Source organism: Contarinia nasturtii, unplaced genomic scaffold (genome assembly GCF_009176525.2).
Source record: "Contarinia nasturtii isolate CC-2019 unplaced genomic scaffold, AAFC_CNas_1.1 Cnas_scaffold_187, whole genome shotgun sequence".
In the NCBI taxonomy this organism is placed as follows: domain Eukaryota; kingdom Metazoa; phylum Arthropoda; class Insecta; order Diptera; family Cecidomyiidae; genus Contarinia; species Contarinia nasturtii.
Window position 1 is genome coordinate 753,827 of NW_022197544.1, and position 20,811 is coordinate 774,637.

The window sequence follows — 20,811 nt, forward strand, 5'->3', positions numbered from 1 at the left end:
TGGCGCCCCCGTCCTTTTAATAGAAAAAAAAGTACGTAAGTGGCAAAATGAAAGCGAGAGAATGAGAAATAACAAAGTTTGCCGAAAAATGGAAACCAACAACTCGAAAATAATTACATTAATTTGAAATGTGGTAAACACGTTACATTTTTATTGAAAATGCCAGATAACAAAAATCAACATAATTCAACCGAACCATCACATAAATATAGGGAGGATGGGAGAGCTCTTGAGCAACTTGACATTTTAGTCGGTAAATAATTTTTCTTATTCTTCGGAAGTTGTTTCTTCATTTCGATCGCATTGGCTGTTACTGTTCGCTTGTCACATTCCACTTTTTGTGTGCAAAATAGCCTTCCGGATAGATATACAGTGTGCGTATTGCCAAAGGTCTGTAATGTTTTTTTTCTTTTCGATCGTTTGGTTTCGGTATGCGCCTAGGGGCTTTCATCATTCGTTCATACAAATTTATACACAATATTCACGTCCTATTCATCATATATACGATTAAAATTTCTCGCCTATACCAGTGAATAAGATGTATTTCAAACTTCAGTGTACACACACACACAGTATTGCTTCACAGAATCGAAGAAGATCCGCACAAAAGAGAATGAAATAACATGCCATAGACGAAATATACACGAAATATACACCAAATATATGCAGTTATGCACATTTATTTGCGCGTATTACAGATGATTTTGCAATATAGTTCACTATTTACAGTATAAATCGTATACATTTGAAGATAAAAGCCCCTAGGTATGCGCACTACTTACTACTACTAACGCATACAATTTCCTTCATTGCCGACGATTGTGGATGTGTATGCATATGTGTTTGTATGCGTGTAACTCACACACATATTTTATTTTCCACAGTGAGCACAGAGAGAAACCCTTCAAATTTCCAGACAACGATAGATAGTCTATGTATAAAAGTCTATGTGTATTTTCTCCATCATTTTTGTTGCTTATTTTTTTTGAAAAACTTGCAACATAAAGCTATTCAGATACTATGCTTTTTTTCGTATTTTTAATTTTTCATCTTTTTTTTCATACATTGGTTTATGTTCAGTTCAATAAATGAAAAAAGAAATCAAAATGATGTTTGACTGAAAATGATTCCTCTCAGCAATAGACACGCAACTAGACTACTCTTGAAATGTTTCAGTTTGGCCACCTTATGTGTTGCAGAATATCCGCTTAAACACCTTATAATACAGAGGCATAGAAATATACACAGACACAAGCACATATACAATCACAATTCCGAAACTTGGAAAGCATCCATCGCATAAAACTGGATGTTTTCTTTTGTATATATATATATGTGCGTGCTTGTGCTTACAGTGAAAGCGTGCGATTGAGTAACTGAATTTTGCTGTGAGCAATGCTTGTGTGCGTATGACCCATTAAGCAGCCACACTCTTATCCATACACATGTACGGTGCTGCCGTTTTCCACTGTTCCGTACATGTTTGGTAGTTTTTTTTTTTTGTGAGAGAGAAAATCGTGTTTGTTAGAGAGTTAGAGTAAGAGAGAAGGAGTATAAATGAAATAGCACACATAACAAGCAATGGTTCTCATGCTGCTTCTCGCATTCCGTTTGCTTGTTAAACAAATTTTTAAGTTCAGTTTTATGCTAACAATTGAACGAATCAAAACCCTTGTTCGGTCGTTCGTAAACGCTTTTTCACATTTCGTGTGTACACGTTTGAATACTGAAAGTTGTGCGTGTATATGTGCGCGCGTACTATTTGCTGTGGTGCACTTCATTTGCTTTCGATTACGATTTTCTTCTCTGTTTTCTTGTATTTATTTTTTTTAGCAAAAATATAACATTTTAGATTGTTTTTTTGTTGTCAAATGTTCGTTTTTCTTTTCAATTTGCATTTGATTCAGTGGACGTTTTGCGATTGATATTCATTTTTTGTGACGTGCGTGTGAATCAATCAACCAACGGGACAAAAAGTGTGCGATATTTCTGTCATTCATTCCTGATTTTTCGATAGTTTATTTAATACGAAGCCACTTGACATGTGCTTATATCCCTTAAAAGCAATAATCATTAAATTCCCAAACAAGTTCCAGCAAACAAACTCAAACAACGCCAAGGTAATCAGAGTAAAAAAGCCTTAGGTCACATCAATTAGAAAAAAAAAAACTCCAAACCGAACAAATCATGTTAATTCAAAACAATTTGTCGTTTATTTATTAAGAAAGAAGAAAAAAACGCCGAAATGTAACTTGTTTTGTGAAATAAAGTGGATTAAAAATGGTTCAGTCAAATAAAAAGCTCTTCATTAAGTGAGATTCTGTAAACATTGGCACAGGAACAAACGATAGACCGAGAATAAAGAAATTAAATTACTAGCCGTGCAACAATCACAGTGTGTAAAAGGCATTTAAAATGAACGTGTGCAATAGACAGCCCAACAAAATTAATTCAACTGTAAAAATTTTGTATTGGAAATAATTGCTCGAATCGAAAAAATAAAAATAAAAGTAGAGGCGAGAAGCAATCAATTCACGTACCGCACATCTAATAATTTGATGTTAATTGGCTGCACTTCATCGATGAATGGAAAGATTTTCGTTCCGATATTTTCGACAACGACTCATTATCAGGTAATTCATTTGGAGCGGAATATTTGAAGCCAAAAACAATATTTTTTTCACAAATGTATGTATGTGTAATGAAGAGCCCAATTAACATTTATAATTGAAATAATAGATTTTGAATATGTGTCTATCTTTTGGAATCTTTATGAGAAATTTGTCGAAGCCTGCTACGAACAGTTTGTTTTTTGATCCATTTTATTTTCCATCAATATTATTAGCGATATCATGTTACCATGTATAGCATGTGCAGACAGTTTTCAGAGAACAAGATATGTGCACACATATCGATACTCAAACATCAAAAAGCTCCACTTGAGACAATGAGGCAGTGTGCAAAGAAGAGTGTGTGTATATTTATTTGACGAGAAAACATTCGATCAGAGTAGCATTTGCAATGTTGTTTTATTAGGTTCTTCAATTTATCCACAACATTTGAGTATAACTTTATTTATCCGAAGCGATAAAACACTTGCTATAATGATTAAAAGATAGTTAACGAATCGAAGGTTTATGCATTAACTGGTTTCTATATAGCTTAAAGCTAAAATTAAAATTATGAACATTGAATGGATATTCTCTGCATTAACTGCATACACCAGTAATGTACGAGGAAAATTGTTCAGGGGGGGTGGTTTTTCGAAACCAAAAATTTCTCTAGCAAATCAGACAAATTTTCGTTTTTTTTTTTTTCACTTTTAGAATCAAAAACCCTAGCAAATTCGAATAATTTTCGCGAAAAATTTTTTTTCATCCAAATCACGGGGGGAGGTAAACCCCCTACCCCCCCTTCGCACATTACACATATCATAACGGTTTTCCATTCATTTGAAAAAAAAAAAATGCACTGTGTACAAACATTATATGTTTTGTTATTAAACTCCCCCGAATATCGGATGCCCATGTGGGGGCCGCAGGGTCAACTATTGCATATTCACTCAACGTGTACTATTCACATTTATTGTCCATCAAAGTGCCAATATTGCCGAAGGTGCTACTTACTGAATAGAAATAATGTTATTTATATCGAAACAGGGAGAGTGGGAAAGAGAAGAAGTGTCTTTGTTGACGAAGAGCATAACAGTTAGAGAAAAAAAAGCAATGTATATTACGGTGCCCATAACAAAACAAACATCAAAGTATGCGAGAAAAAAATGAGTATATGTATTAAGCCGCACTCATGTGAGTAATGGAGTGCAATTAATTTAGCAATTGCATTTTATTGGAAAAAATAAAGTGAATTTGGTCCGTTCTCTCTCCCTTTCTCTTTTCTTCATCCAGTATATTCATATAAAAGGATGCGATGTTATTCCAACTTTTATCTTTGTGGCAAAATATTGCTAAGTATACATTAACAAGTTGTTGTTGTTGTTTTTTTTATTGTTCTTCAATTGCTTTTAGACTGGCGCACATCAAATTCAGAGATTTCATTTCACATTTTACGAGCCAACGTTAAACCTGACGAATACATTTTCATCACCTACGCATTTCATATTCGGTACTCTGTATCTTCAACCCTTCACTTTCACTGTTTAGTTTAACTTTAATGCATAAAGCGAACGGGGGAGATAGAGCGAGGGAGATAGAATGAAGGTTTCGTTTGATTTGAAATTCTAACATCAATAAACGTTGCGTTTATGTGTACACAAAAACCGATTTGTTGATGTTTGAGATTTTCTGAAAATTACCACTTACCTTTTGGTTTTTGATCGACCACGCACCGAAAATCTTGTTTTTTCTTGCTCTGGAGTTTCCAGACTAACACTTGACATTTTCCATAGAAATGACAATGAATTGTGAAAGTCTAAAGCCAAATAATAAAAGTCAAAGTACTTGGTCAACACTGGTTTTAGAATACATTAAGCCGGCTTATATTAGCATGTTCGACTTATTTTCCACTTCGATGGATGAATCGACACATACACACAAACAGTTACACCAAAATGAGATAAGACTCTTGAGAATCGATTTATTACATGCATCCCACACCACTTCACAGCATCAAATCCATAATTAATCTTGAATGTGTTAAATTCATATTCGAAAACGTTTGAGATAGAGAGAGAGAGAGAGAGAGAGAGAGAGAGAGAGAGAATGATTTGTAATTCGCAGCAGTATATCCACAAAGATTGATGCCTATTTAAACGAAAATGTGTTCGCACATGTGCACAATACAATATACAAATGTAACACATCTACATGTACACAACACCGAATATTAATTATGAAAATTCAATTACAATGGAACATGAGCAAACAAATTGGGCTACAAATTCAAATACAACTGCATTTTCGATTTGGTATTGTATAATAAGCCCGTATTATTCGAAATGGTACGAAAAAAACGATACAATGTTGAAGCTCATTATTTCAAGTACAAGTTAGAGAGCTGCTTTTACCTACTTAGAAAGTGGGTGTAATTTCCAAAGACCATATAATTTCCAAGAAAATCGACAGATGGAAATATTAATGTTTAATTTGCGTACCTTAATTTAAAATGTCAGTACAGATGTAATGTACGCTTTAATCAAAGCTTTCTCTCTGAAATACATCCCCTTTAAACTTTTTTTGTAGCCACTTTCCACTTGTTCTCGTTCATCGAAATAGTAAAATGATTTACAGTGTTCCAACCCCAGGCAACAATTAACGCAAATGTATCAATTGTTCCATGAAATTGATGACCTCCATATTTGGTATGTTTCAGATGATACATTCGCTAATGTTCTCTATATGTCGACTGGTTTAACGTTTCAATTCAATATATCACTTGCCTTTAAAATAAAATATCATTTTATACATAGAGATGTAAGCAGTTGATAACTAATCAAATCACTTATGGAAATTAAGTTTGGAGAGTTCAATAGCTGGTGCACATAAGATCGAGTGAATATGTCTTATGCAAAGCGATTCATTAGAGGATTGCGATATGTTGATTTTAAATATAATAAGCGATCCACAGCTTCATTATAAAACTTTGCGTTAAAGTGTACTACTGCCATTCAAGTTGAGCATTTAATAATGTATTTCTGTTTCTCTTTTTTTTCTGAAACTCATTATATGTACACATCTCACTCATTGAATATGATTATGAGGTGTACTCCCCGTGTTATATTTTATTCACGGCAAATTTTCCGTTTAGAATAATAAATAAACGCAAACAAGAAACATACATGGTATATTTGATAGCAAAAACTCTACTTACTACTCGTTTCTTCTAAAGTAGATGAAAAAAACCCCGAATAATTGCATTACTTTTGATGAAGATGATGAGGGAAAAAATTCATTTCAATATAATATCTGCCATGCACGAAAGAGACTTTCTCTCTACCTTACTTTTAAGCTTGGTCTTGAGCTGAACTTACGGGGCGCAATTCAATTAAATGAAAAAAAAAATCATTTTTCAAAACTTGACTTTATTAAAAAGGATTATCAAGGTACCGTGAAATTGAGATTGTGAAATCCAATGTTTCAACAAAGAAAAAAAAGATTATTAATGATTTTGTGTGCATGTTGGTGTTTTATTTTATTTTTCGGTCGTGCACTTCATCCCGAAACTAGATGATTGAATGCTATTCAATCGTTGATGGTGAAAACCTCATCATCGACTGTGATTATTTTGGGGTTGGTGGCAGACACGCGTTCTGGGAATAAAATTGCGTTCAAACACATATTTCCGAGACACAATTTTGTATCGCTTAAGCTTTGTGCGTGTTGGGGTTTTGTATATGTTTTGTTTGAATGGCGAAAAATTTGTTGCCAAAACAAATTGGTTTTATTGATTCATTTCTGCTTCGTTCTGTGAATCAATCATATTCACCAGTACGCTCTATGACGTCCACAATTTTATTTCGCAATTTAATGCATGGGACTTATGCTGGCTCGCTTGTGTGTGTGTGCGTGCCATGTGTTGTTTGTTGCATATGTTGTAACTGCTTTTGATGCTGTCACTTGTATATTGCGACAATAAAAGAAGCGTGTGGTGCGTTTATAAAAGATTTACAAATGGTTGCCACGGTGAACGATAACTCCTTCTCATTCTCTGCTTATATATGCTTGTGCACAACTATTAGCTTATCGCCGATTACACAAAGTATTTACACATGTTCCCGTTTTCTCTATTCATTTTACTTTTTCTCTTCTGCTTGTACTGCTGACGTTACCATTAATATAATATAGAAAACTTCAAGGGGACACTTATAAGATGTATTATGACATATTGTTTTGCGCTCATTCGCGTGCATATCCTCCAGTCACGACCTGCTTACGCGATTCAAGCGTACACCGATTTTCGGACCGTAATTATCATTTTGACGTCACAGTTTTTGCACAATATTTTCACATCGTTACAAAACTAAAGCTTTGCTATTTTTTCATGAGGCTTCACTGACAGGACAGAGACTATTGAGTGTTTTTTTTTGAACTAACAAAAACCATTTTGAAGCTCATTGTTTACATTTCAACGAGACTTAAATAAATAATGTTGCAAATCCAGTGTTATTTCGTCAATTTGTTTTAAAAAATTAAACCAACTTTGTGCCACACAAGCACCATCCAGTTAGTCGGGTCCTATATAAATTGCATGTTTATGCCATTTTAGACAGAGATAGATAAAGAGATTAATTTATTGTTGAAAATGTATTGAAAGTTGGAAAATGGACACTTCACGAATGGGAAAATACTATCGAATATTCAATTGAAATCAGTCGATTTATGTTTATTGAATCGATATTTTGCACGATGAAAATATATTCAAAACTGTTCCCATTGTATTGTACGATTTTTTCCCATTATTCAAATTTGAAATATTTAATTTTTCACATTATTTTTGTAGGTCTTGAGATGGAAAAAATGAGAATCGACCAAAAATAGATGATCAAGTTCCTACCGTTCTTTCATTTTTCCACTCGCCCTGAAAGCAATCACATATAGAAACGTTTTAGTATGATGTACAATTCCCAAATGATGTATGTTAGTTGAAAATAGTTGAGAGTGGTGGTGATTATTTTCTATGACAAATCCATGATAATAAATACGAATTGTATCGTATATGAAACAATATGTGTCAACGATCTGAGGAATTAATGGATTTGTCAATGGATCCAAATGGTGACAGTGGAAAGCATCATAATATTGTACTTCAAACGAATGATGTAACGATTGAACCAACGACCGATATCGAAGCAAATAATAGCAGCAGTGAAACTACGAACGGCAAACACAACCCGGCACCTGCCTTATCACCATCATCAATAATCTTATCATCACCATGTAGTGATAATAACGAAAATCCCAGCAACAATATTAGTAATAACAACAATAATAACAATGGCATCAATGACACCGCCGATGATGAATACGATGAGGTTAAACGATTTTTCGATAAAAAATTGCACATCATTGAGAAATGGTTACGCGATCGTGCATCACCTGAAATTCAATCAAAATTATATGAAGCCGTTAACGATATTGCACCAAAGAGTCCAAAAGCTTTGCGAACACCATCGGTAACATCTGATCTATTTCAACAATGGTTATCTACATCACCGATTCAAGTAAGTAATGTTAAAAGCTTTGAAAAAACCATTTTGATTTGCCTTTCGTTTTTCTCTTTTAACCTTTAATTCTTCCGCCATTATTCACATTTTTTTCTTCCTTTTTTCACAACATTCGTTTCTAATTATTTGGAATGAAATTAAAAAAAAAAAACTGAACAGAAGCGATCGTCAAGTTCACGAGTCTCGCTAACTAGCCGACAATATTTGGCAAATTTGGACGAGGGTGAACTATTTATGGAGCTAATACGTGATATTTCAAATGAATTAGATATTAATGTATTGTGTCACAAAATATTGGTAAACGTTTGTTTGCTGACACACGCTGATCGTGGTTCGTTGTTTCTGGCGAAGGGAACGAATAAAAATCGATATTTAGTTGCAAAATTGTTTGACGTAAATCAAGATACCGGTAAGTAATCCAATGGTTGTTGTTTTTTTTCGCTTCGTTCACGTCCACGTACATTGTACAGAACCACAGTACGCCTAGATGAAGTTAAATAATGCGGTTGGTGGTTTATTATGGCTTTTTTTTGTTTTTCGGTTCGTAGTTTTAGATGAAGCGACTGTTGGAAAAGCAAGCGGCGAAGAGATTGTAATACCGTTTGGTGTTGGTATTGCGGGTACGGTTGCACAAACAAAAACTATTGTCAACATCAAGAATGCGTATGAAGATCCACGATTTAATTGTGAAATTGATCAAAAAACCGGCTACCGAACGAAAAACATTCTATCGATGCCAATATGTAATTATGAGGGCGATGTAATCGGTGTGGCTCAAATAATCAATAAAACGAAAGGTAAGCACAACAAATTCATTCATTTTACACACAGAGAGACCGCATGAAATACGATGTGTTTGTGCATTGTGTTTTTTTTGTTGGTTTTGTTGTCGTTGAAATGTGTGAAATTGAAATTTTCAATTTGTTTGCAACGGAAATGAGAATTTAGTTTTTATTTTGATGTTTGCTTCTCTCTCTCTATCTCCCTCCCTTCCCCTCATTGTGGCACACACTTCAGCGCCAGGTGAATTTACTGAACATGATGTTGAAGTGTTTCGACGTTATTTAACATTTTGTGGAATTGGCATACAAAACGCACAATTGTTCGAAATGTCTGTGCAAGAATATCGTCGCAATCAAATTCTATTGAATTTAGCACGTAGCATATTTGAAGAGCAAAATAATTTGGAATGTTTGGTCACCAAAATCCTCACCGAAGCCCGTGAGCTTTTGAAATGCAAGCGATCAACAGTATTTTTGCTCGATTTGGATTGCTGTGAATCGGTGAGTGTGTTAATGTGTTTCAATTTTTTTGTTGTCCTTTCTACCTCTCTCTCGCTCTCTTTTTTTTCTTGAATGATAAATTTGAATATATATCAATGTTAATTTGTTTGGCAGAGTCACATCGAAAAAATTATTGAAAAACCACAAACATCCGGCCTTCATCAACCGTTGTCACGACGCCAAAGTCATAATGTCAATGTCGAGGATATAATAGCACAACAGGTGAGATAGACAATGGCCAAGCCGCTCATAAATTTGCATTTTATTTGCAACAAAAGTGAAAATGAGTGGAAAATAGTGCGAACAGATGTGTATGTATGTGTTATTGACATTTCATTCTCTTTCTCTTTCCTCACAAACTGTCGCGTCAATTGATTTTGTGTTTGAATAGAACTCACGTGCGCGTTTCACATTGATTTTTGATATTGCACAAGATAGTCACACACCTACAATTGCACGGCCAACCATAAATGATCTGAATACATCGTCTTTAGCGCAAATAGCACAAGTGGTTGCAGCGACTAGTCAATTGTTTAACATAATTGACATAATACAATGGGCGAGAGAACATCCAGAAATTCCAGTTGACGACGAACTTAAAGAAACTCAGGCTGTGCTTTGTATGCCAATCATTAATGCACAAAAAAGTGTTATTGGTGTGGTACAATTCATAAATAAGGTTTGTTATATCCAAACAAATGAATTTTTTTTAACGACGTCGATTTACGACCAAAAATACGAAAAATTGCAGAGAATATATGTGTGGTGAGGGAGTTATTAATTTAGCTTTTTATGTGGTTTTGTTTGTTTAGGAAAACGGGACCCTGTTCACCGACTCAGATGTTTCGATAATTGAAGCGTTCGCCATATTTTGTGGTCTCGGCATACATAATACACAAATGTATGAAAATGCATGTAAATTAATGGCCAAACAAAAGGTAGCACTGGAATGTTTGTCATATCATGCGACAGCGGCACCATCACAAACTACCAAACTGGTTCAAGATATCATCCAATCCGCTGAAGACTATTGTCTGTACAGTTTCAAATTTATTGGTAAGTTGTAAAGCAATAAAATAAACAAAAACACTGATATTGAATGTCCGTTTTGTTTACAACATTCATTTTTATTTCTCTTCATTTCGGTCTGCCCTTTTTTCAATTCAATTTCGTTCACTTTTTTTACATTTTCATATTATTCTTCCCTTTTTCTTCTTCTAATTTCATCGTTATTTTTTCCTAATTCCAATTCATTTTTTTTATTCTGGCAATGAGTAATATCACTGTTCCAAATTTTGTTCATTAATTTTACGACTAAAATTATTAATGATTTCAATGGTTGAGCGCCTATTATCGGTTATAAAAACAAAAGAAGAAAAACAGAGAGAACTTCCGACAAATGATCGATTTTTTACCATTTCTGTACGTACATTTCCCGACAACGGTAACAAATTATTCCCAGTCTCAAAACCGAAACAAGCATTACAATTATCATGGATATGTTTATCATAATAATAGTTTCCTTGTTTCACATACATATATATAGAGAGAGAACGACTTCGATCGAATTTATTGTTATGCGTTGATGTTGGTTAATGACATTTGACAGGCATAGTTGTTTGTCTTCCCGCACTCAAAGTGATCGGCTTTTGTCAACTCATCTCAATTACTAGAATAAATGACATTAATATTTTACTTTAGAGAATTTGTATTTTGGTAATGCTAACATGAGCGTTACATATATCGTTGTGGCCTTGGCTATTGATTCGAATCGTATCATTTTTGTTGTGTAATCACATAAAATGGGGGAAAAAAGTGAACCAAAATCTCATATGATACTCAATTTCATTTGCTTTTTCCTTCGGTTTTATCTAATATAGGCAAATTAATTGAAATGCTATGACGTTGCTCCACATCACCTATTGCTATTCGTGAAAATTACCTAGAATCGCGCGCGTGTTCAACGAAATGAATCGTTAGTTGTAGTGGGAATGGGTGGGTGCTGGCACAACACAAAATGTTGCTTGTGTTGTATTTTGGTAGCTTATGTTACGAAAATTGCGAAAGTAACTCGTTAGTCGCACAGTTCACAGAGAAAGAGAAAACAAATTAATTATACTTTAGCAAAATCTTTGAAAGTTCATTAAAATAAATAAAATCTACGATGACGACAACAACGTAGATGACGATAAAGTCAAACAGAAAAATGTGAAAAGTTGGAATGTCGAATGACGAAGGAAGAGAAGATAGATGATTGAATGCTGAAAGTGCATGCAATTAAGTTGAATTGAATTTTAATTTCATTTATAAACGTATATTTTCAGACTTTGATCTTGACGATGAGGATACATGTCGTGCAGCTGTTCGCATGTTTTTACAGTGCAATTTGGTTCAACAATTTCACATACCATACGACGTAAGTAATCAAAACATATCTTTTTACACAAAAAAGCATGTCCCTTTATCGCACAGTTTTTTATAACAACGACAAAGATAGAAATTTGAATAAGTTGTTGTTCGTTTAAAAGTTTCACACAAAGCTTCAAGCGAATTCAATGTGTGTGTGTGTGTTTTTTTTTACTTTAAACTTGAATTGATGATAATCAATCTGTCTGCCTGAATTTGTCAGTCACTTTTATGCACAGTGCATTTTATTCGTCGAAAATGTTTTAGCAGCTCGAAAAGTCTATAAATAAAGCCAATTTTAGTCAACTCCATTATAAGTTGTCGTATCTTAATGTATTCATGATGAAAATAAATCTACAAAAGGGATTAATAACATATTGATTATGCACGGTATTGTTTTAATGTAAGAATTGTTTCAGCGTTCGGTCTTTCTAATAATGAACAATCGACAGTCTCGCACCGACAGAATGATTGAATATCTGATGTATGATTAAATTAATACCGGTCATATCTCCGGAGAAATTTTCTATCCTTTTATGCTCCCTTCTGATTACATTTCACAAAAGGAAAAATTCAACCACGTCTTCAATCTGAAAACACCATTAAGCTCACGATTTTACCATAAACTGAACCCTTTTACGTAACATACAAGATTATTTAAAATTATTTATTCGATATGACATATTATTCATGCAACATCAGGTTCTTTTTAATATGAATCAGCCACTCTGATTTTGGAAGTAAATGACCATGTATTCGAACTTATTTAATGAATGAGATAGCTTTGAGGCAATAAAGTATTACATTTGTGTTCATCCCTCGAGCCTCATAATCATTGAAGTGTTGTTATTTGGTCAAATCGTCCTTTTTGCTCCACCTAATACCAATATATATACATATTTCAAATTGAGTCGAGAAAATGTCCATAGTATTAAACATGAATCATCTACACGGTGACCGAGCGTTTGGAGCGACAAAGATAGGATGTCTATAATTTCATATGAAATCCCTCAATTATCCTCCCAATAACAAATTTACCACAATTGATGACACCCGTCATCTCTCCCATCTCATTCTCTCTCTCTCTCTCTGTTTATGTGTCTTACTCGTTATGAGTGATGGACACGTTTTTCTTTTCATTAAATATCTGATTTATATGGTTTGTAATGTATTCTCTTCGACTTCATGTATAAAATAGGTGTTGTGCCGTTGGATATTGAGCGTAAAGAAAAATTACCGTCCCGTTAAATACCATAATTGGCGACATGCACTAAATGTCACTCAAACTATGTTTGCCATGATGAAAACTGGAAAAATGGAGAGATTTGTGACTGATTTGGAAATACTTGGATTGTTGGTTGCATGTTTATGCCATGATTTAGATCATCGAGGAACAAACAATTCATTTCAAACAAAAACAACAAGCCCATTAGCCATTTTATATACAACCAGCACTATGGAACATCATCACTTTGATCAGTGTATTATGATTTTAAGTTCAGAAGGAAACAATATATTTCAGGTAAAATGATATTCGATTGAAGATTTACTTCATAGTCCATCATTATCTATAACATATATTTCATCATGTAAATTCATTTTGATTTGTTGTACACGAATAAAGCGTGATAACATTCACATAGTTCATAGGTTTTGACAGTGGTAAATCTCGAGGGATTTGACCCAAAATCGATGGGGAATCCCTACCGAGAATAGATTCTAACTCTAAGTCTAAAAGTTCTCGCTACAAAAATTGATATGGGATTTTTGATTCGAGATCAAGGTAGAATTTGGCTCAAAAAATACTAGCAAATTCAAAGAATTTTTCTCAACAAAAACAGTAAAAATCTCGAGCGTAAATTGCAATTTTACAAATTTAATGTTGGGGGATTCAATCCAATTGTACAGGTCAACCAACGCCAGAACCTATGACACTGTTTGAAGAAATTCAAATAAATATTTCACCAAATAAATGGTTTATATGATAAAAAATGATGTGTTACTTACAAAATAGGCACTCTCACCAGACGATTATAGACGCGTTATGAAGATTGTCGAAGAAGCAATCTTATCAACTGACTTGGCAATGTATTTTGATAAATACAAAAAATTCGCCTATTGTGTGGAAAATGGTGAATTTGATTGGCAGACCGAGGATAAAAAAGAATGTAAGTCGATTTCGATTGTTGCATGTGAGCATTTTGAATATACATCCGTCTTCACCTCTTTATTTTTTTCATTTCTCTATGCGTCTTTTATGTTTGGCTAATTATTTAATCGGTTAGTAACGAGAGCTTATTTATATTTTCTAGTGCTTTGTGGTATGATGATGACGGCATGTGATGTGAGTGCCATTGCAAAACCATGGGAGGTACAGCATCGTGTTGCAAAATTGGTAGCCGATGAGTTCTTTGATCAAGGTGACCTCGAAAAGCTGCAGTTGAACACAAAACCAATTGCTATGATGGATCGGTAATTTCAATTTAATATTATTATTTATACATGTTTATTGTATATTATATGAATGTCATTTGTATGGCCATTCAATATATGTTATGATGATGGTTACAGTGAACGGAAGGATGAATTGCCACAGATGCAAGTGAGCTTCATCGATATGATTTGTTTGCCTTTATATAAAATGCTGTCGGATACATTTCCATGGATAAAACCACTGTATCAAGGAACGTTGAACAATCGAAACCATTGGCAAGACTTAGCCGAAAAAGTTGAAATGGGGTATGTTATATAATATCAATTGTTTTCACCTTTTAACGTATGTGTTCATCATTCGATTTTTCTCTTCCCCATCTGTCTTTAGTTTAACATGGATTGATCACGATACAATCGATAAACCCGTCGAAGAATTTGGAGGTATAATATTGACACCATTTTTTTGGTTTACAATTCAATTAAATTGCTCACACCATCTCTATCCATTCTCTCTCTCTCTTCGTTTCTTTTCAGCATGTGCCGACGAAGTGAAAGGTATCGAATTCAGTATTACCACATTGAATTGTGCACAAGATCAAAATAATGTTGTGCCAGAGCAACGACGAAAGTTTAGTAGTTTACGAAAAACCGGAGCATTATCAAAAGCAGTTCGATCAAAAATTTCAAAGTCATTTTATAGCAATTCCAATAGTAGTAAACAAGATAAATCGACAACGGGCAATGTTCAAGTGAGTGATTGTGAAAAAATTAGCGATATTCAATTTAGCGGTAAAGAAAAGACAACGGTGTGCACGGAAGCGACAACAACTATGGAAAAATTGCCAACGAACAAAACAAATGAAAAATTTGAAAAGCATAAAAAGCGTTCAAAACTATGCCAGTTGCTATGACCAAAGTTTAAAATGACCGAAACATAAATTAAATCAACAAAAAGGACATTGAGAAAAAAAAGAAGAACGAATTGTGGAAAATGCGGTTGGAGAAGAGATGGCTAAAGTAAAATAAAGCCAAAAAGAGTGAGAGAAATGCGACATTTAAGCAATAGTTATACGTATTTCAACTTTTGACCGTAAATAGTTGTACCACAATTGGTTGGGTCGCCTTTTGATGTTTATTTTTGTGAATGGATATCAAATGTGTCAACGAATACGTTTGCATTCGATCGGTTAAAATGCTTTTTGAATTGCGAACAAACATAAAAATGTTCGTTCCATTCTATTTTGTTGTTTGCATCGACTATGTCATCATCAATTCCTTCGTTGTATCATTCACACATTTTTTCAGGATAAGAACTTTTGCTTGGCATCCAACCGATTTGTCCTTGATGCTAAGCGGCTTTCAGGAAAGTATTTGAACTCTATGTGTGTATAATCAACGTCTATTTTGCAACATATATTATGAGTGTACTATCGTTCTTTGAATGTTTGCTCGTTGAACCAAGTAAAGTAACAAGTGCACTGCGTTTTCGATTCTAAATAAAATGTATAAAATGCATATTTTTTCTTAACTATTTTAGTTTTGTTTAATTCTAAATTGGCAATGCAGACGAAATTTTGTAAATCAAAACGAATACTAGTTGAAACGAAATAATTATGTGAGAAAAAAAAAACAATCTTTAAAATTCAAACTTCGAACGACGAGAAAGTCTAAGCTATAGCGTTTAATATAGCATAATTTGGGCCTATTGTTTCTTCTATCTTATGATTCTTTTAGAACGTTAAACTATTGATAAATGAGAGTGATTTTAAGCCAATTTTTAAGTAACTTTGACATTGAACAGCATACAAACAAAAAGAAAATGGATAGGAAAGTTAAGCAAATGATACGAAACAAATTATTCTAATCTCAGCATGTGTGTATACAAATTTTGACCACGCTCTGTGGTTCGAATAAAAATCTAAACAGAAATATTCACAAACATTTTAATCCAAAAACAATGTTCACTTATATGTTTTTCATTTGTAAATGAAATAACTGACTCAAACCCCAAAGACATTAGAAGATCCTAAAAGCATACTGTGTCGCACGTTTTGCATTGAATTATAAGTACCAAACTTTTTGGTTTTTCCATTTTTTTGCAGTCCAAAAGCGATCGTACATCTATTCCAAATGATCTCCATCATAGTTTTCCGTAGTTCCAAAAATCGTGATTTTTTTTTAAATTTCTTTGTCAATTTTACTTACTTAGTGAAACCAAAATGAAAATAGCAATTTTTTCGCCATTCTTTTTACAATAAATGTGGTTTGTAATTTATTTTACTAAAAAACAATTCTTTTAAACAAATAAAAGTGAAAAAAAAAACTCACTAAAGCAGATACAAAATATTTACAATTATATTATTAGATTTAAGCATAAAATTCAAAGAAATTTGCATTCGAAATTCTTTTTTGGGCATCACACTCTTCTTGATTGCATTCACAGTTTTTGTCTGAGCATCCGCTGTGCATTCCAATCGTAAAAATCATTTTAAAGTTGCAAAATAATTTAATTTTCTTTTACATTTTTTTACATCCATTGTCTGTTGTTATGGCCAAAAAGATGACAACCACATCGACACTCGGACTAGTCTTATTTTTGACATTGCATTCAATTATCATCTACATGAGTTCAATTTATAGTTAAAGTCTAAAAACGAAAATCAATGAATGAGCGTGTACCCTTAAGAAAATTTCAAATCAAATTGAGGTTAGTGATAGAATTAATGTTAATGCCTCTTTACATTCATAAACACCATATATATGTATATGTGTGCGTGCATTTTGCCAAGCAAAATCGTCCAATTAAATAAGTAGCATATTAAAATTAAGCCAAATGCATTTCCAACCATTTTACTCAAACATTTTATTTTTCTGTTAGCATAAAAATCTTTCATTCGTTTGTTGTTAATGTAAATGTTGTTAAGACTTCCTAGTAAAAATCAATGTCTTACCAACTCCAATATAATAATGCATAAATACAAATCTCCTTTTTTCGTTGCTCGGCGTCTATATATTCTCAGCATTTGAGTAGAGTTGCTGCTCAGATTACTGCCGCACATATACGTACAATAGTCAGAAGAATACCGCAGGCCACTATTAGTTTTTGACTTGTGTGTTTATGTGTATGAGGCATCAAGGTGGGCAGTAACGCATTTACAGATGCTGTGAATATATAATCGATGGGCCAGTAAAACATAGTCTTTGGTGAGAAATTCCAAAGATATATTTTGTTTTTCAATACCATCCACTCCCAATTGCCTTGAACAGACTGATCGGTTTGAATGAGCAATATAACAATTATGTTCTAATAAATAACGTGATGCCAGATCGAGTGAGGAATTGTGAATCTTTCAAAAATTGGTTGTTTTTGTCTCTATCCAAACAATTCAAACACTTTCTCCAGTTGTAATTTTGAACATAAATTTCCATACCATTAAAATATTGTGATCGATTTTGGTTGCATTTGGCTCGTGCATATGTTCTTATTGAAATATAATCAAACAATATAATGTAATGTGTTTTGGTTTTCACTGATTTTTGCCAAAAGAAAAAAACAACTCTGTGAGTAGATTTAGCATATACTAACTGTTATATACACGTCAATTGTGATTTTATATTGAATGAATGAAGACAATTAAAGTGTTATTTTATTTGGAAGAAAAGCACGAAAGAAGGAAGGAACAAAAGAAAAAGAATATAAACGTTTGTAAATTCATATTAGCTATTTCTAAAATTGAATATTTTAAATAATTTCGCATTTTAAATATTTGGACATTACAGTAGTATGTTAATTCGTTGCAGATTCTGCATTGAAAGAAATATTTATTTTACAGTGTACATTTACACAGTGAATTTGATTCGGTACGATAATAAATATTCAGAATTAGTATGCCATGAATTACTATGAGTCTGGCTGATATGATAAGTGAAACACACTGACAACATATTTAAAATAATGGATTAGATTTTTCATTCAAAATCGAACAATTTCTTCTTCTTTTTATGTATTGTGTGTATTTATTATTATTAAATAAGATGGACATCATGCATTTTTGTACATAAACATTTTCAGCAAAATATAATTGTTATTTTATGCTAAGTGAGATTTATTTAATTAAAATTCAATGAAGAAAAAAAAACATCACCCAATTTTACATTTCGTCACTCAGAGTCAAATATATATTTATGGTTTTCGTTATTTGTGTGTTAGCTAATGGCTTTTTTGCTATTTAAATAAAGACAATTTTTAAAAGTTCTTACAATATAGATCACACTGGAGTTTTATTTGAAAAGAAATAACCCTTCTGTCTACCCTGTACTCATTTCACTATTTAATATGATTTTTTTTATATTTAATGACATAATAATGATATGAAACTTATCGTATCATACCTTTGGTGTACCCGGGTACTCGCATACATTTTGTATGAAAATGAATGTAGTGGAATGACCAAAAACTAAAAAATAAATTCTTTTTATTGAAATAGACTCATCTGTGATTTGAGACAGTTGAAAATGTGTATTTATTTGACAAAAAATTTATTGTTTACATTGATTACAAAAATGTAGATTTGTTGAATGTTCATCACAAATTGGGTGATTACACGCAGAACAGGCTTTTCTGGTCTGACGACGTCGCTTATTTGCTTTGCAAGTAATGCAGTAGCCCTTTTTCCTTTTGCGACCGCCAACAGCTTGTGTTTCTTGTTGTGATGATCGGGGCAAATTGATTCGTGTTCCAAGAATACTCTCAATTCCAAGACGTGTGCCAAAATGGCCAATTGTTCGTGGACATTGTGATCTTTGTTCAATTTGAGGCAATGCCAATTGCTCTCCCAATTCCTGTAAAAATTTGCGACGCTTGTAAGTAGCAAGCTGGCTCACCGGATTATTCTCGAAATAAATTATATATGCGGCGAGAGCGCAAACATCCAATATATTATAAAACAGTGCCTGTGGCCATCGTTTTGTTATTCTTTTTGTTGAGTACTCTCCGAGCATTTTATCCATATTATCAACACCACTTTTGTGTTCGTTATAAAAATGAATAGCCTCTGGTTTTTGTTTAGCACCTATAATATTTTTTGTGTAATGCATAGTTGAAAGCAGAATAACTGACTTTCGTTTTTTTGGTACATACGAAAACAAGGACACTTTTTCTCGAAAACCAAATATAGAAGAAAATGGGGTACGATACGGTGATGCTTGCATTTCCGATGGAATGCATATTTTTCGTTTGTTCAGTGTTCCAACAAGAGACAATTTCCACTCCATTAGCATCTTGGCCAATGGTAAAGAAGTAAAGAAATTATCTGTGATAATGCAGCGACCAGTGCCGCGATATCTTTGAGCAAATTCTTTTACAACTTTCTCACCAACACTTTCGTTTGGCTCCCGTGGTGCATCTCCATCTTTGCCAGTATAAATTTTTCCTTGGAGTGGATATGAATTTTTTGAATCGCATGCCCACCATATTTTTATACCATACTTCGATGGCTTCGAGGGAATATATTGTAAAAATTTAACGCGTCCACGAAAGGGAAAAAGTTGTTCGTCAATAGTAACACAAGATCCTGCTTTGTAGTTCATGCAAAGATTTTTATTCATCAATTCCCATAAGGATGATATTGGTGCAGCTTTATCAATATTAAGACGCTCTTGGCGATTATAAGCATTGTCGAAACGAATGACACGAGAGATCACCCAAAAGCGTTTTAGTGACATCGAAGCACGATAAAGCGGATAAGCATTAGTTTGCCATAGGTCACGCGTGTGTTCGAAATTTGAACGATGCACCCCAGCTGTAATAAGAATACCCAAATATGCATCTAACTCGATTGCATTGAGCGGTGACCAAGTACGAGGCGATTTGGTTGGGTTTTTCTCATTGTAAAGTGAACACATCTGATTACCTTTTCTATTAGTTTCTCGAATAATTATTTCGCACATTTCATAACTGAAAATTCTCTTAAAGGTTTCAACCGATGTTTTCATTGCCGTTTCTTTTGATGCACCTCCGTATTCTCGCAGTATATTATGCACATAGGGTTGTGTTTTTTTTGGTGGTTCTTGACTCCAAATTGTTCCATCTCTACTCGTCAAAACACTTGTCTGAGAAATCTGATTATTGTTTACACTTTCTTCAATTATTTCTTCGTCAATGTCACTGTTTTCTTCTTCATTGTGTTCAATTGCGTCATTCTTGATTTCATAATTTTCAATATCCGAATCATCTATTAAATTAACAATATCTGCGGTCTCACAATTATCATCATCACTGTCACTCAATTCGATGGGTGAAAGTTGATCATAATCAGTTTCAAGAACTTCAAGTGTTTCACTAAAAATCCTTCCAAAATTAGAATTATTGTTGTCATTTACTACACGATTATTTATGTTGGAATTCATGTCTTTTTGCTTTGATACGTCCGCTCTCAACGAATGCAAATAAACAAATGACGCAGAAAAAAAAATTGCGACGCAATCTTGTATTGCTGTATATACGTTCAA

At 33.4% G+C, this 20,811-nt stretch overlaps 2 protein-coding genes across 4 annotated transcripts; one reads left to right on the plus strand and one right to left on the minus strand.

Annotated features, from left to right (window-relative positions):
• Positions 1 to 1,660: 1,660 nt before the first annotated feature.
• Positions 1,661 to 15,931, plus strand: LOC116352588 (cGMP-specific 3',5'-cyclic phosphodiesterase). 3 transcript variants are annotated; one of them, XM_031785305.1, is made up of 16 exons: positions 1,661 to 2,120; positions 2,225 to 2,633; positions 7,456 to 8,176; positions 8,339 to 8,588; positions 8,728 to 8,976; positions 9,197 to 9,462; positions 9,577 to 9,684; positions 9,854 to 10,141; positions 10,275 to 10,518; positions 11,787 to 11,878; positions 13,067 to 13,390; positions 13,883 to 14,036; positions 14,181 to 14,340; positions 14,440 to 14,607; positions 14,690 to 14,742; positions 14,836 to 15,931. In XM_031785305.1, the coding sequence occupies exons 3-16, from the start codon at positions 7,682 to 7,684 to the stop codon at positions 15,210 to 15,212; spliced, it is 3,228 nt and encodes a 1,075-aa protein (XP_031641165.1). In that variant the 5' UTR covers positions 1,661 to 2,120; positions 2,225 to 2,633; positions 7,456 to 7,681; the 3' UTR covers positions 15,213 to 15,931. The 3 variants fall into 3 exon arrangements, with proteins under 3 accessions (XP_031641165.1, XP_031641166.1, XP_031641164.1); XM_031785306.1 differs by having other exon boundaries at positions 2,229 to 2,633; XM_031785304.1 differs by having other exon boundaries at positions 1,752 to 1,770; positions 1,908 to 2,633.
• Positions 15,932 to 18,840: 2,909 nt separating this feature from the next.
• On the minus strand, positions 18,841 to 20,709 carry LOC116336717. The gene has a single exon (XM_031760782.1). It carries the CDS (start codon positions 20,707 to 20,709, stop codon positions 18,841 to 18,843), a length of 1,869 nt encoding a protein of 622 aa, XP_031616642.1.
• Positions 20,710 to 20,811: the final 102 nt, after the last annotated feature.